General features: G+C 36.3%; 1 protein-coding gene across 1 annotated transcript in view; it reads left to right on the top strand.

The window, feature by feature from the left end:
- The first annotated feature begins 2,860 nt into the window (after positions 1–2,860).
- lars2 (leucyl-tRNA synthetase 2, mitochondrial) overlaps positions 2,861–18,466 on the top strand; it is a 50,194-nt gene continuing 34,588 nt past the window's right edge. Inside the window, exons 1-4 of the mRNA XM_083545432.1 lie at positions 2,861–3,026; positions 5,171–5,402; positions 12,886–13,014; positions 18,332–18,423. Of these exons, the coding sequence (XP_083401558.1) occupies positions 3,016–3,026; positions 5,171–5,402; positions 12,886–13,014; positions 18,332–18,423 (464 nt within the window). The 5' untranslated portion in view covers positions 2,861–3,015. The remainder of the gene's footprint in view (positions 3,027–5,170; positions 5,403–12,885; positions 13,015–18,331; positions 18,424–18,466) is intronic.

Raw genomic sequence — 18,466 nt, forward strand, 5'->3', positions numbered from 1 at the left:
TTAACCATTTCGCATTCAATGACTTATACAATGAACTAATGACAAGGTGTTTTGGGGGTTAAAACTATTCAGGTAAAACCAGTATAATATATTTCAAACAACATGACATAAACAACTGATAATGTAGGAAACAGCAGACACTTGTACACAACTGATTGAATGAATGTACAAAAGCATTCACAGTTTGATCAAAGCAACGAGAAATGTTCTTCAGATGAGCACAAATGACTAAATGATGTGGAGGTTGAACAAGTAGTTTGAGAATTTCATTTCTGATCTGAGAAACGCTCCAAAGCAACTAAGAAAAACTGTAATAGTGTACAACTGGTTGTTTGTTTTAGTAAATTAACTTTCCTGGGCAAAAAGTATTTTGTATTTTTTTTTTTCACAAATGATTCACTTTATCATTTAAAACATTGTATGTTTCAAATGTATTTATATACTTTTATAACAACTGATAATTTCTGATCTGAGAAATGCTCCAAAGCAACTAAAAAAAATTGTAATAGATGTTTCTCAATAAAGGTGAAATTAATATCAGACATGACAGTTTCAGCAGGCATGTGCAGACTTGTCCTGTCTACTGTAATAAGTACTGTAATATATATATATATATATATATATATATATATATATATATATATATATATATATATATATATATATATATATTTTTTTTTTTTTTTTATATATTTTTTTTTTTTCACAAATGATTCACTTTATCATTTAAAACATTGTATGTTTTCACTTTATCATTTAAAACATTGTATTGTATATATATATATATATATATATATATTTATATAATATATTCTATATTTCTTATATATAATATAAGATTTCCATTAAAGTAAATACAATTAAATAAAAAAAAAGCTTGCATTAGCATTTCTCATACAGTAAAACAGCTCCTTGTTGTTCCTTTAGTCTATACTACAAAAATAGAAGTGCCATTATATAAGGTTAGCTTTTCCCTAAGAGCAGCTAACATTGTTGATTATATTAGAAATTAAATAATAATGTAAATATAGGACTCATGCATTTGTGTGTGTGTGTGTGTGTGTGTGTGTGTGTGTGTGTGTGTGTGTGTGTGTGTGTGTGTGTGTGTGTGTGTGTGTGTGTGTGTGTGTGTGTGTGTGTGTGTGTTTATTATTTCTCTATATGATGGAGCTGTGCCTTAGGTAACGTCAATGCCAAAGGTAATGCCAGAAAGCTCTGAATCTGTTTGTGATTATGTAAATGAAAATGTCAGACTGTGCTTTGATTCATATAAAAACAGTCAATCAGAGATATCACACTCAATACAGTGAGCAAGCAACACATTATTTTAAGACTGTTGTTTTGCAGCAGAAGATCTTGGCATTTTCTCGGCAGACAAATTCATTCTTTTATTATAAACACACAAAATAATTAATTATTATGGGAATAAAAAAATACTGTAATAATGACTATATCGATAGATAGATAGATAGATAGATAGATAGATAGATAGATAGATAGATAGATAGATAGATAGATAGATAGATAGATAGATAGATAGATAGATAGATAGATAGATAGATAGATATCCATTTACCTTTTGCTACTACTGCTGATGAACTTTTCAATGGCCAACAACAGATCCCAGATCCTCCAAGGGGATCTAAGTAGGAGATTCCTGATACATCTCAAGTGGGAGCCAACTAGAGGCATAAAAATAGGGTATACAGTATATACAGTGCATAAGGGCGCCATTGCAGGTGTATTTATTATTGTGTTTACCCCACTTTTTTGGGAGTAGGAGAGGGTGACAATTAAATATTGTACCAGCGAAATGTGCAGTTGTGCCTCTGGAGCCAACCAGATATATTTACATCCATGTAAATTGTCCAAACCACCCAAATTGCTTTAGTCAATTTAGAGATGGAGCAGCTTAACTCTGCATCTCTTCTTGATCATTGAGCTCAACACCATAATCACAAAGAATAAACCCAGCAGTGGTGTGGATGAACCCAATTTTTTTTGCCATCTGTACTCCTGTACTATTGAGCTGTATATTATTCCTGTGGTCAGTACTGGTAGATAGAGACCAAACATGATTTCAGAAGCATAACTTTTAAGGCACACAAGCAAAAGGCCCTCACCAAATCCATAAAACACATTCATTATCATATTTCTATGACCCTTGACAAAGCTGTGCAAAAATAAATAAATGGTCCACTCTTTTACATTTTCAAGTTGTAAGGTTTATACAGGTCCATCAAATATGTCCATTGTCTCCACTGCTATTTTCAGCAATAGAATGTAGCCAAAGTTAAGAAAATGTCCCGAATGGAGGGAACACCAGCACAGATGATGTTCTTTTGGCACTATAATGAATGAACCTCTGGTACACTTTGATTAGTTCATGACTGTGTGTGTGAAATGTCTGTAATGAAATGTATATTTACTGATCAACAGGTCTAGAGACATTTCAAATATACACGATCAACAAGCTAAGACGTTTAAAACGTTCAGTCAGATCATCAAATCATTTCATTCTGTTGCATTAAATACTATTTTATAAATTTCTCTTTGACTTTTAATAAGCTTTCTATTAATGTCCTTAAATAATACCTGATCACATTACTAAGCATTACCTGAGCATATCTTCTTACTGTATATCCTATATAAATAAATCAATCAATAAATAAATAAATAAATAAACAAACAATATATATATATATATATATATATATATATATATATATATATATATATATATATATATATATATATATATATATAGTCATTGGGTGTAGGAAAAAAAAATATTTCACAGCAATTGAGACATTGAGACAATCAAACGTCAGTAGAAAGGCGCCGCACTGAGGTTGTCTTTGTAAAGAAACTAATAAAGTTTTATTTGAACAATATGGCGGCGCCCTGTTCTCGGTGTGAGTACAGTCTGATCTGCCAGTGAGAAATATTAACCGAGCGTGACATGGATTGGACATGAATTAATATAGTCTACGTGACTCAGGGTAATCCTCGGCAATGGCGTTATTGTGAGTAACGTGGTTTGTTATATTGTGTTGATGTGATGGCTGATGATGTGATAGTGTTTTCTGCAGCTGATCCTGACATCCTTTGCTCCTTTTTCCCCCCTGCAATTGAATGACAAACTTGTAAAATCAATTGAATGCAGGAAAGACCAAAAAGTGCAGCTTTTGGACCATAAAAGCAAACAGAATAAGAAAAGATTGGTTTAAGCTGTATGTTATTGAACGCTCTAAAACACTATAAAAATTCACATACACCACATTCAATCATTTGGTTATCTGTGTGGTCCCTGCAATCAATGTGTCTGCAGTCAGTGTATCTGTTATGCCAGAAATGAAAATAATCATAATTAACTCTATTAAAATGAGGATTAACCATGAGACTATGGTATACTCAATGATATACATCATGCTTGTTAAAGGTACTATGTCGATTAAAGACTTATTTGTTTAATTTGAAAATATCGTGTCTCGATGCTGCTAAACTGTTGTGACAATATCAGTTAGCTTTTTTATAAAGATCTGTACCCATAGCAACCAACTCTCTCTCTCTCTCTCTCTCTCTCTCTCTCTCTCTCTCTCTCTCTCTCTCTCTCTCTTTCTCTCTCTCTCTTTTATATACACATCATTCTTTCATACACATTTAAAGACACACATTTTCCTTCTTTATTTTTCCCTGTTTTACTTTTATTCTTCCTCCCTGACCCCCTCTCTTGGTACAAAATCCAGCTGGACCACTCAGCTGTGATGCAGAGCTGCGACTCGAAGCTTGTGGGCGTTTTAGTTGAGAATTGTTGTGGCAAAAACACCTTTTATCCTCGCTAATTCAGTGCTGGTGAAAAAAAAAAACCAAAAACAATTCCAGTCAAGATCAGTATTTAATGTTAAGGTAGCAGAGTATGTTTTTGTGTATGATTCGATCCACCTGTAGAGGATATGGGAGTTTTAGTGTAAAAACTGTGCTTCAGGCACTTTGTTCCCCTTTGAACCTAATTTGAACAGAAGGAAAAAAAAAGTAATGGAAATTGTAAAGGCTAATAAAAAAAAAAGTCAATTTCCTTTTATGATCCCTTAAGAATAGTGATTGTTACTGCTTTATTATTTAATTTCTAGTTTCCAAGGTGATTGCTTAATAATTCCTTTACAGTATCCCATGTTGCCATAGTGACACACAGTGATGAGATTGGGTTTAGTGCCTGTTGGTTGAGTGTGTTGACATGTTTGTGATGGTGGAGGATTTACAGTGCAGTAGTTCGATGTGTTTGCTGATGCTTTTTTGATCATAGAGTAAGACTATCATTTCATTTTTGTGAAAAGTTTTAAGTGTTTACAGAGTAATAGATAAATGAAGGAGAATGTTTTCATTCCTTAATTGGAATGCACAGATCAGGCCAGAGTATAAGTGAATCCGCTGCATATTCATAACAGGTCGTTCACACTCTGGTTCACCCTTTGGCAAATTTATCACTGGGCCATGGCATGGTACTTGGAGGTTCATAAATTAAAAATGTTTTTTTCATTTGGTATGAGCGTATTGTGGAATTCCAGGGATTGAGTTCTTTAGTTCAATAATTCAGTGTCCATCAAGTGAGCATTTAAAAACTCCCACCATTTCTAGATTATAAGAGCACCTTTATACTTTCTACAAAGTAGCAGCTACTTTATATGCTTTTGTATTACTTTTGGATCTCTTATGTGTCTAAAATATCAGGCTTTCTAAAAATGGTCAAAGTTGGTGATATTATATGTCATATATACATTGAATTATCGCATATTAAAGCGATGATAGGAAGCTGGGGTTAAAACACAGGGTCAGCCATGATACAGCACCCCTGGTGCACAGAGGGTTAAAGCTTCCTTATTCTGTTTCTTCTTGAATGTAATAATAACATAATAAATCATGAAATATTCTGTAAGGGGAAAATTATAAACAGTGGGTGGTTTGCTGTACATCTTATTCTTCTTATACTACAAAAATTTGGTAGCAGCTAAATTTTTTTTCATTAAACAATCATGTCAAACTTGTGTATTTTAATCGCAGTGTCAGGGTTTTTACTTTGTTAAATAACAACAAATATTATTAATATTCTATGCCATACTTAATTTCTTTTGTACTGTATATGCTAACGGCTTTTCTTTGTCTGTTCCAGGTTCACGATGCCTTGCCAGGGTGCTATGCATTCTGTGGGACTGTTGAAGCGAGTGGGATGCCTACATCCTTGGTTCGTCCAGGCCACGTCTGCCATCAGGCCTGGCATTCGGAGTGTGTTTAGCGAAAGTGGAGTGTGGGAGAGAGACTACAGAGCAGACACCAGGCGAAGGGCGGAGAATTGGTGGCATCCGCGCATCCAAGAGCAATGGCGAAAGGACATGAAGGAGCAGGTAAATCACTGAATCACATTATGTCAGCAGTTATCAAGGTTATAATCGAAAGAAAGGTTTATATTGTAATCCATTCATTATCAGGTGTAATAATCTTCATTCTTCTTATTTTAAAAATCTGACCAGCTACTCATGGATTTATGTGAATTTACACTTTGCAGGAATGTGCTGGAAAAGTGTTCACATTACACTCTCACTCCCAGATCTTTACTTTGCTGCCTAGTTCTTGTATTTTTATTGTGAACACACTGACAAATCAGCCAATCAGAGTGGGTTGGAAGTTTTGACAAGTTTTGACCCACTTACAACTGTATGGGTGTTTGGCTTACACTTACAGGTGCATCTCAATAAATTAGAATACCATTATAATATTTATTTATTTTAGTAATTCAATACAAAAAGTGAAACTTGTATATTATATAGATTCATCACACAGAAACTGATATATTTCAAGTGTTTATTACTTTACATTTTTATTATTATGGCTTACAACTAATGAAAACACAAAATTCAGAATTTAAGAAAATTAGAAAATTGTGAAAAAGTTTAATATTGGAGACTCGTGGTGTCACACTTTGAACAGCTCATTAAACCCAAACACCTGCAAAGGTTTTTTGAGTCTTTTAAATAGTGTCTCAGTCTGGTTCAGGCTACACAATCATAGGGAAGACTGCTGACTTGACAGTTCATGTCAAGTCAGCAGTCTTCCCTATGATTGTGTAGCCTGAACATGGAGGGTGAGACACAAAAGGTCATTGCTAAAGAAGCTGCTGTTCACAGAGTGCTGTATCCAAGCACATTAATGAAAAGTTAAATGGCAAAAAAAATGTGGTAGAAAAGGTAAAAGGAGCTCATTCAAAAATTTGGGGAGTTTCACAAAGAGTGGACTGCAGTTGGAGTCAGTGCTTCAAGAGCCTTCACACACAGACGTATACATGAGCTACAACTGACGCATTTCTTGTGTCCAAGCCACTCCTGAACCAGAGACAACGTCAGAGGTGTCTTACCTGGACAAAGGACAAAAAGGACTGGACTGTTGCTCAGTTGACCAAAGTTGTCTTTTCAGATGAAAGGAAAGAAAATTTTGCATTTCAAGGTCCCAGAGTCTGAAGGAAGAGAGGAGAGGCAGAGAATCCAAGTTGCTTGAGGTTCAGTGTAAAGTTTGCACAGTTAGTCTTGGTTTGGGGAGTCATGTCATCTGCTGGTAGTGGTTAAATCTGTGTTTTATCAGGTCCAAGGTCAGCACAGCCATTTACCAGGAAGTTTTAGAGTGCTTCATGTTTCCCTCTGCTGACCAGCTTAATGGAGATGCTGATTTCAATTTTCAACAGGACTTTTGATTTACCTGGTTCAAGGACCATGGTATCCTTGTGCTTGATTGGCCAGCAAACTCACCTGACCTAAACCCCATAGAGAATCTATGGGGTATTGTAAAGAGAAAGATATGAGACACCAGACCCAACAACATAGAAGAGCTGAAGACCGCTATCAGAGCACCCTGGGCTTCCATAACAGCAGCGTCACAGACCGATCGCCTCGCATGCCACTGCAGTAACTCATGCAAAAGGAGCCCCAACCGAGTATTGAGTTCTGTGCATGTTCATATTTTTTCATTAGTCCAACATTTCTGTCTTAAAAAAAAATTATATACTGAACATTGGGTTTTTATTAGCTGTAAGCCATAATCATAAAAATTAAAATAAACAAACACTTGAAATATATCAGTCTGTGTTTAATGAATTTATATAATGAGTTTCACTTTTTGTATTGAATTACTAAAATAAATCAACTTTTTAATGATGTTCTAATTGATTGAGATGCACCTGTAGTCTACAGCTTTTTTTTATTGTCAGATGGGTTTAATCTTAAACCTTTTTTTTTCATTTTAACTGTAAATTAAATACTGCAGAACAGATTTACAGTGTGGTCAAAAGTTATTAGGTTCCTTCTGTTATGTTAAAAGATTTTATTGTAGATTTTGTTTAAAATGTATAAAATATTTTTTTTTTTTATTTTATAAATCAATCAATAATGACAATGCAAAAACATGCTTTTAACATATAAAAGATTTGACCAGACACCCAATGTTTACTCTAAAGAGTCTTTAGCAGAGATGGAAGAACCAAAATAATAACCATCTCAGACATACTTCAGCAATCAGGACTTTATGATAGAGTGGTCAGGCAGAAGCCATTTCTAAGTAAAACATGTATAACATGTTCGGCAATTAAATGCATGTTTTAAAAAAAAGATTGTCCTGATGAGACAGTAATATAACTTTCTGAAGTGAACTTGAAACACTTTGTTTGGAGAGAAAAAAAAAGGTGGGAAGAAATTAAGGACAAAACCATTGTAACTGTACTTACCGTATTTTTTGGACTATAAGCCGCTACATTTTTCCCACGTTTTGAACCCCGCGGCTTAAACGACGAAGCGGCTTATTTATTAATTTTTCCTGGCTTTTTCCAGGTTTCACAAACTTCAAGCCAAAATACTGAGCAACATAACATTAGACCAATGAAATTTCCGAACGGAAACGCACCTCACCTGTGTTCTGAGCTGCACGGCATCGGGAGAAAAAACCTTTTTTTTTAAACGCACCGCGATGCCAAAAGATAAACTCCCGAGAGAAATAGTTGTGAAAAGAAGGAGGGAGACAGTGAATAATGACTTTTTTGGTTGGCTACTGTTTAGATGCAAGTCGTTGTAGCACGTTGAGTCAGGGTCATGGGATAGCTCACTAACTTTAGTTGCAACAGAAATCATATAAGCACAGACAGGTTTCCAAAACTCGTGCTTTTTTATTTTTCTTGGCAACAGCGTTACGGGTTAATCAAAGAAACTTAGAAATAAGCACCAGAAAATAATAAGGACATATTCCTCGGTCTTGCACACATGCAGTAATAGCGGAAAAATGCGGCGGCAGGCTATTCCCAAATGCCGCTCTGCTCTGTGTAACAGACACTGTCTTTTATTAAAGCCTGTGTAAAGTTTATTAGTTTCAGTGTAGACTCTGCGGCTTATAGACAGGTGTGGCTTATTTATGTTTAAAATAAAATCTTTGTCAAATTCAGTGGGTGCGGCTTATATATGGGTGCCCTTTATAGTCCGGAAATCAGGGTAAGTGATTTTTCTTGTATCAGTACTTTACTTCACTATTTATTTCAGCTTTTTACTTTCACTCATTGATTTTTTTTACACAAATATCTGTACTTTCACTTCTTATATTTTCAACCCAGACTCATTACTTTAGTTTTAATCTATTTGATGACATGATCAATATTTTTTCTTTTCATTGCTCATTTTTAGCCCATCAACCTATTTATTGTCATTGCACGACTTTTTCAATCTACCACTGGTGTATTATTTCCTGATTCTCACACACCACAGACGTAGACTACAGTAACTTCCGGACTATAAAGCGCACCCATATATAAGCCGCACCCACTGAATTTTAAAAATATTTGGATTTTTAACATAAATAAGCCGCACCTGTCTATAAGCCGTCTACACTAATGTACTTTACACAGGCTTTAACGAAAGACACATTGCACACGGTGCACAGCATTCTTCCGGTATTACTGCGTGTGTTCAAGACGAGGATTATGTCCTTATAAAAAAGCACGAGTTTTGGAAACCTGTCTGTGCTTATATGATTTCTGTTGCAACTGGAGTTACAACTCGAGCGCTCCCTTGACCCAGACTCAATGCGCTACAACGGCTTGTATCTAAACAGTAGCCTACCAAGAAAGTCATTGTTCACTGTCTTCCTCCTTCCTTTCACAACTACAGTGGTACCTTGACCTACTCATAATCCTCAGTCTCATACACACACACACACACACACACACACACACACGCGCAGTAATACCGGGAGAATGCAGTGGCATGCTATTCCCAAAATACCGCTATGATCCTAATAGAAGCGCAACATATTTAACCCGTTACACCGTTTGTAACGTGTCTTTCGTTAAAGCCTGTAAACCTTATAGACAGGTGCGGCTTATTTATGTTAAAAATAAAAATATTTGTCAAATTCAGTGCTTATAAGGGTGCGCTTTATAGTCAGGAAATTACGGTAATGTGAGGTCCAGTTACCAACATAGTAGGTAAAAGGCTATTATTAGGTAGTAGTAATGGCTACTTTTTACTTTTTACTTTTAAGTACATGTCAGAGCCCAAACATCTTACCTTTAACTTGAGTGAAAAAATGTAGTCAGTACTTCAACTTTTACCAGAATCTTTTAAAACATGAATATCTTTACTTCTACTTAAGTGAAGTATGTGTGTACTTTTGCCACCTCTGACCTGAAAACAAGGTACCGCTTATCAGCTGGCTTGAACCCTTATGGTAAAGCATGGTGGTGGCAGCGTCAGTGGCAGGGTGACCTGGTCAATGTTGAGAAAAGGATGACTGCAACCAAATAAAGACAAGCCCAGAAACTCATTGATTATCTGTAGAGAGATCAAATGATGTAAATTCATGTTTCTCATTTAATCTGATTAAATTATACAGGTACTGCTAGGAGGAATGGAAATACCTGCCTAAATCTAACTACTGCCTAAGGTCAAGTCAAGTCAAGTCAAGTTTATTTGTATAGCGCTTTTCACAACAGACATTGTCTCAAAGCAGCTTTACAGAAAACAACAGTGAAGGTGAATGGTGTGCGTTTGTCCCTGATGAGCAGCCGTGGCGACAGTGGCAAGGAAAAACTCCCTTAGATGATATGAGGAAGAAACCTTGAGAGGAACCAGACTCAAAGGGGAACCCATCCTCATATGGGTGACATCAAAAGTTTGGTCATAAATCTTTCAACAAGGTGCTTCTACAGAGAAAGACTTTTTGTTTTCGGGGAACTGAGGAGACCTAGAGTTTTGGGAGAGGAATGTTGTCCTATTCGTTTCTGATACAGGATTCTACCTGCTTAAAAATTCCTTGGTCTTCTTTGCCATATTTTTCTTTTCATGGTGTGCCACATTTTAATCTATACTGCAGGCAGGCCAGTTCAACAACTGGATGCTTCTACTTTGAAGCCATGCTGTTGTAATAGATAGAGTATGCAGATTAGCATTGTCTTGTTAAAAATATGCGTTTCAAATTTCTTGACACATGGTCATCGTATAAAAAATGATTTTTAATGTTTTTTCTTAAAAGTTAACATTTACTCAGTTTAAACATTTTATATGTTTTCTATATTCTATTGTGAATAAAATATCGGTTCAAGAAATTAGCAAATCATTGCATTCTGTTTTTATTTACATTTTACTTGAGTATTCGAGTAATTCAATAGTGCATGAAATCCTGATTTACAGGATTAGCGAGCAAGCAAGTAATACTTCTTTGTCTTTCTACACCACTTGCTTTCTGATAGGAAAAGGGCACACAAAGAACATTCTAGTATGGTTCTGTAGTTTATAATATGAAATGGTTGAGGACAAGTTCTGTGGTAAAGAATGTCTATTGGGAAGTATGAGAACACATTTCATTTAAATATCACATAAGACAAACAGCCTATTTGTGTATGTTCTAGTTCTCCATGCTGGTGTAATGGGTATCATTACCATAAACACACTTTGCTCTGCAATTACAGGCTGCGTAATCAGAGCACTGTTGTAGATTATGATTTTAATGGATTTTGTGCAGATGAGGGCTCACGTTTACATGCAACTTGCATCTCACAGAGGCATGTGGGTCAAACTAAAACCATATATGTTGCAAGAAATAATTATGGTGTGTTTTGTGGACACCTGACCAAAAGAATTGTGTTTTTTGTGTTTAGTTTTACATCCCATTCCACATTTAGTCCACGTTTACTGTTGCAACAACCTTTACTTTTCTGGGAAGATTTTGTATTGTGCTTCTGGAGATTTGTGCTCATTCACCCACAAGGGCATTAGTAAAGTAAGCTACTGAGGTAGGGTGAGGAGACCTGGTGTTCAGTCTATATTTTAGTTTATCCCAACAGTATTCAACAGGGTTAAAGTCTAAGCAGGTGACTCAAGATCTTCCTTTTCCAAATCATGTAAACTATTTCTTCATGGGGGTCTTTTTGTGCATAGGGGCATTGTCCTGCTGGCACAGATCAAGTGAAGTGAAGATTTAATGCCATATCCAAATACACCCAATACAATTGTGTTCAATTAAACTTTGTGGTAACAGTTTGGAGAAGAACCACATATGGCTGGTAAAGTCAGATGTCCCAATTAGTATTATTTAATGTAGATGGCCTTGAAAGATGTTTATGTGGAAAGTAAACAGGTTCCTCCGATCTGCTCCGATAATTCATATATCTACAAAAGAAGATAAGCACAATGGACAGTGAATACACCTTAACATTCAACTTTGATGATACGCCTCTATTATATCCATTTAAATAATCATTTAATTTTTTTATACTTCATTTGTCTTTCAGAAAAAAAAAATCCTAACCTGACTCTGTAAAAGATGAATAGCTTGTTTGTAGTGTTAGTCTGTAATTAATGTTATGGTCACTGCTTTTTCTAAAAAAAAGAAAAACTTTATCCCTTACAGCTATCTCCAGATCATTAAAGCCTTCTGACATATATAAATGGTTCTCCGGTCTGCCTGAAGTTTCATGTGGTGTTTCATTTATTTTGGATAGTGTAGTGTGCTTTTCTCGCCGTGTGTGAAAGAAAGGGACTCATCTAATACGTGTAATACTACACTGCCATGCCATTATCTCTGAAATTCTGAATGAACCACTGTCAAAAGGTTTAGTTACACTTTCAACCCACATTTAATTCTAAACTGAGGTATTTTTCCCCTGTCACATGTAGTATTTTGCTGGGAATTTAGTGCAGATCTTTTACAAAGCTTGTGCTGGAGCAGTTTTACTGTCGTTTTAGAAGCCTGTGAATAATTCAGGCGTCTCATGACCTGAGCTGATTAATGCTTCCTGAACCAGCAGCCTTCTTCAAGCCTTTATGAATCATTAAAAGTTCTTAAAGTGTGCGCGCGTGCGTGTACGTGTGTGTGTGTGTGTGTGTGTGTGTGTCTGTCTGTCTGTCTGTCTGTCTGTCTGTCTGTCTGTCTTTACAAGATCACATCTATAAGCATGATAACACCATTCTGCAGATTTGCATTACGTAAAACACGTGCGTTTTTTTTGATGACAGCTTACCACGTAACAAATGTAAATAAATACCATAAATAAACTGAATGAAGGATTCCAAATATTTTGACAGGTTTAATGATGAATGCTGGAACAACCTTGTTAAAATCTCCATTTGTTTGCATGAAGTCTCTCTTCATTCAATAACCTTGTCTCTCGTTAATGCAGTGTGTTTGAGTTTGCTGTTTTTGGTTTACTTTATTCACTTGAAACTTAAAGTAGACAGGTAGTCAGTTTTCCTCTTTGAGCATTTCAGTTATGAGATGTTTGCCAAAGTATCATATGGCTGCGACATGCAATATATAGAAAGTTTAAACTTGCTTTAATATTTCTTTTCTTTTGTTATTCAGTGCACCAAGAAGAAGTTTTATATCCTGTCAATGTTTCCCTACCCATCTGGACGTCTGCACATGGGTCATGTGAGGGTCTACACCATCAGTGACACCATTGCCCACTTTCAACGCATGAGAGGACATAAGGTAGCTGTTATATGGAAAATTTGCACAAATACTTGTATTATTCATTTTAACTTTCACACTCACAGCCACAGAAACACACACACACACACACACACACACACACACACACACACACAGCATGACTCACCTTTTTGATCCTGGTATAAAATTTGCTGTATTATGTCAAAATATATATGGGATTATATACTGTGTGTGTACTATCCATAATGTACAGTATTGTACAGTATATACATAACGTTTGTTTTGCTTGGTTAAAAGCTTTTTTGCAAACTGTGCTTTAAATTGACAGTGTAGGTGTTTGTGCTAATATCTCTTGATCATGGTGATTGCAAGTTCGAGGCATCTGTATAAATGGAATAAATGTGAACTCACACTTCTAATTACTAGTCTGCTTATTAAAATGTTGAAAGATTGGTCTCTAACATCTATAGCATTTTATCATTAGCTTGATACACAGTCTCCTCCAGTATTGGAACAACATTTCAGCATTCGTTTCCTGAAATTTACCTCTGTGTTTAACAGCTTTTTTGAATAAACTATTTGTATGTAAAAACTTTGGGGCTTTTCCCATCAGGATTCGCCACAGCGGATCATCCACATGTTTGATTTGGCACATGCTTTACGCTGGATGCCCTTCCTAACGCAACCCTCCCTATTTATCCGGGCTTGGGACCGGCACTAAGAGTGGCTGGGGTTGGTTCCCTGACCGGGGATCGAACCTGGGCCGCAGCGGTGACAGCGCCGGATCCTAACCACTAGACCACCAGGGAAACTACTTGTATGTGATTAAAAAATTGGAAAAAGGTGTTAATATTTGCCCAGGTGTACTTTTCGTTGGAGCCCTAGGTTTCACCTGTGAAGATGATTGTTTTTGTTGTTTAAAAAAAGGAGCCATTTAAAAATGGTTATGCAAAGGTCATAACCGATACAACAAATTGTCATGTCCCGAAAATGAAATAAAACACTTGCATAATAACAGCCATTTATGAAACAGGTTGGCCAATGATAACAATAGCGGTTAATGTCAAACATTATAAGAGCTTTTATGTGTTTGTCTGGTTTCACTTTGCTGAACAGTTTTCTATATTAGCCACAGTGTCACTACCTGTCTGTCTAGCTCTCTTACCTCTCACCTTCTCATCTTTATACTCTACTACAACAGTTCTGTTTAATGCCATCAAAGCTTCAACTTTCATGCTAATACCACTAACACAATCATAATGCTTGCTAGCTAAGTCAAATCTGTTGTATCTTTACACAACTGTCATCCAGCTGAGTTCAACATTTGCTGTTTCCTCCAATTTAACATTGGGATTTTCATGGAAGTGAAAAGTATAGGTGAGAATTAACTGTAAAAAAAAAAAAAAAAAAAAAAAAGGAGCTCTTGTTGCTGCTAGTTTTTAGGAAATAACACTCAAAACTAATCATTATTTATTCTGTTTGAAATTTTTTATTTTTTTCCCCCTCACTAATAAATGCCATTGTAACTGTGTTAGCAATGTCCTCTAGTGACAGTCCTGCACACAAAAATCTCACAGGAATAAGGACAAACGTTAAAAAAATAAAAAATAAAACACGTTGGTACTATTAGTAACAAAGCTTTTCAAATTGAGGCCAATCTACAAATCACTCATCAGATGCAAACTACTCATCAGCACTAAGAATCAGAAGGCTATAAGCAAAGAAATACATTAACAGAGCAATTCATCCAGTCAAACTGGTAGCATCTTTATCATGCATCAAAAGAATGACTCGAAACATGCTACAAACACAACAAAAGACTTAATCAGGGGAAATTACGCTGTCTAAAGTTGAGAGTGAAGTAAGAACCCCCCGCCCCCCTGCAAATATCTGTAAAAAGCTGAAATTCTGAATCTTGACATTCGATTTTTTTAACTAACAACCCAAATGTCTTCAGCGGATAGCAAAAAAACAATAGAACTTGGACATTTCAAATGTTTTTAGAGAGGGCTGTATTTATTACATAATTCTGTAATGCATTTTTCCTTCCCACTTTTTTTTTTTGTTGTTGTTACTCAACCTGGTTTTCAAACACATCCTCAGTTGGCCTTTAAATGATCTCATTATCCAGTGCTGTCCGCTCCATGCTCATGTCAGGGACATGCAGCAGCTGCTGGGCTTTGTAAACGCAGCGCTTTGTATAGGTGATGGCTTAATGGACCTGGGCTGAGTGTCGGCACGGGCGCAGCAGCAGCTGCAGCACCAGCCCCAAAGCCTCTTATTGAATTGGAGCCTGACATTGCTCAGTCAGATTTCCTTATTACAGAAGGTTAAAGAGGGAGCAAAAGAATGGCCGAAGGGCTTTGTGAACTTAATCATGGGATTAAAATCGAACACAAACAGGGTTGTTTTGAGATGTGTGTTTGTGCTGTAATTTCCCATGACTCCATTTGGTTAACAGTTGCAGTTGCTACAATTCCATGCAAGAGTCCATCAGCAATCTGATGACTGTTATTAAGGGATTAGTGGCTTGTTAATGGAAAAATCCATCCTGAATGACAGCATTTATATTCGTCTTGTCTTTAGTAGCAAAATAATGATTTAATGATAAAATTTTAAAACTTTTTTGGGTTAAAACTTACTTCATTGATGTGTTAGTCTGTTTTCACTCTTTTTTCTCTATTAGAAACAGTGTATGGCTATCTGTAAATAGTCCTGGCATTGCGATTTAACCTCCCATTTTGATGTCTGCCTCAAGAGAGCCATACAGCAGGGCTTTTGTCTTATAGTCTGTCCAGCTCTCTCACCACCTTCTGTATACTCTGCCAACAATTCAGTTAAATGCTGTCAAATCTTTAACTTTTATGCTAATAGCACATTCAAATCTGTTGCATCTCTGCACGACTGTCATCCAGCTGCATTGCGTTCTGCAACATTGAGTCCAACATTTGCTGTCTCCTCTAGTTTTACGTTGGGATTCTCATAAAATTGAATATTTAGAGTGAGAATTAAGAGTACAAAAAGAAGCTCTTGTTGCTTCTTGTTTTTAGGAGATAACACCAAAACCTATTCATTATCACTTCTGTTTGAGCTTGTTCATTTTTTTTTTCCCCCACTAATAAATGCCATTGTAACTGTGTTCGCAATGTCCTCTAGTGACATCAGTCCTGCACACAAACGTCACACAAGAAGAAAGAATATACAGAACAACCTAAGAAATATTTATTGCTGAAGTTGACTCTGAATAGATATTAAATATTTATTCACCTGGATCTATCACTGACTGATGATCATGTGATTCATAACTGAATTGTTTGCTTAATCTCAGAGAATCAATTTGCATCTCAAGCATTTACTCGCATATATTAAAAGTTTCAGTAGTTGCACAGTAAGGAAATGATACTTGCAAGCTTATTTCCTCTCATTTTAGTTCACATTTGTATCTTTAATAATTTTCTCCTTCCCCTGCAACAGACAGTGTTAAGGTTTTACGTTTTCGTTTTGTTTTGTTTAGTTTCTTTAATATACTGAGTGTCATATAAAATGTGGTGCAAATATATACAAGGGAATATAATGAGGAGTCTCTTGAACTGATTCCATTTCTGGCTTAACAAACCCTCTCATGCTGCTTTCTCTTAACATGGTGGTGTGTTTTGTTGCTGTGTGATCAAATATTTGGCACGTGGCCCATGACAGTGGGCCTGATGCTTTATGTGGAGTCCTGATGTGAGGGTGAGTCAGCTAACAGAGCCAGCAGGAAATGTGGACATGATAGAAGCGTGCCATCTCAGTAATGAACTGATTTGGATGTACTGTCACTAGTTCAGATGAAAGAAAACAGCATCTAGAGACCCCCTTATCTTAATGATGATGTAATTGGAAAATCGCATTAGTTTCAGTAGCAGCGGATGTGCTTTGACCTGCGCAACACCACCAAGACGGCTCAGTTCAGTTCAATATAAAAGTCAGAGTGGAAAAAAATAAATAAAATCAACTGATTTTCTTTCAGCTCGCACTTCTCCTTTACAGCCTGTTAAGGAGAGCCAGCAGACCAAACAAAAAAAACACAAAAGATGAAAGTAGCTGCAGCAAAGCAAAGGGGGGAAAAATATAGCTGGTTCTGTCATATCACTGCATCACATTCTGAGCGTGTGTAAGCTGATTTTAAAGATGATTTCCAGCTGTAAAGGCAACATCCTAATTTTGGATATTGGGCTATGTGCCACTTTCACCCTTTTTTTTTGTACTTTGTTATTTTGTTTGTTTAATTGCAAGATGATTTAAATAGTAGGGAGTGACACGAGTTAGCATGTGAGTGCGTGTTTGCCCACTGATTGTTAATTTGCTGGTCCTAATGACTTTGTCTTGTGGTGGTGCTGCCATCTCCACCCTAATCTAATTAGCAGGCACAGATTGTGTTATATTTTTTTCATGTTTGCCTTGTCGTTCCTTCTTCTTGGTACAGTGGAGTTATAGCACCCTCTTGGCTTCGTAGCGAACAGCTTTGCTTAACAAATGAGGTTCAGGCAGTTACCAAGGATACTGATTCTCCTCCGCTTCAACACGAGTGGCAAACCTTTCAGAGACAAAGTCTCCTCTATCTCCCTCCCTTTCTCTATACATCTCTTTTTTTCCTTATGTACTTTTTGCAAGCCTTCTGTTTTTTTCTTTTGATTTTCTCTTTTACTTTCTTTTAGCATCTCTCTCCCTCTTTGGATCACCACACTTAAAAATAGAACTCTTTGCACTCATTGTCCACGTTTAATTAGTACAATAAGCAAAGAGGACATTTTATCCAGTGTATGGAGTGAGAGAGAGAGAGAGAGCGAGAGAGAGAGAGAGAAAGAGATGGGGTAGAAACGTTGGGGGGGTATTTGATCTTTACGGGGATAAGACAAATGAGTGTTTCATTAATGTAAACATTAATGATTTATGTATTTTTTTAATGGTACCGTGAGTCATCATCGGCATTGTTCATTATTCACTGACAGTTTTCTTCCATCGCCATTTTTTTTTTTGCATCACTGTACAGATTACAATTTTACATCAAGTTTTCTTACAGGGAATGGTACTGTACATTGTATAAGAATGTGTATTGTGTGACATGACACTTCACTTCTGATACAAAACTACTGTATTACACTATTTCTCTGTCTGTGAGTGACAAATGCCTTTCATAAGGGCTTTATTTCATTGTGCAAAAGGTTACTCCTTTAAAAGCCCATACTACGATAATGAGGCAGATTTATCATTAGGATCTACTGTAGCTATGATGAAACTTCTGCCTTTAAGCAAATCCGCACCTCTAGCACCATTTTAGACATAGATCTGAAACATGCTTGTGTTTTAATGGCAGGTATTGAACCCGATGGGCTGGGATGCTTTCGGCCTTCCTGCTGAGAATGCTGCCATCGAGCGCGGCCTCGACCCTGAGCACTGGACCAGGAGGTAGTACTGTGTACGCTCTCTCTTCTCATCTGTTTTTGTTTGT

This window comes from Silurus aristotelis (genome assembly GCF_946808225.1).
Source record: "Silurus aristotelis genome assembly, chromosome: 1".
NCBI lineage: Eukaryota > Metazoa > Chordata > Actinopteri > Siluriformes > Siluridae > Silurus > Silurus aristotelis.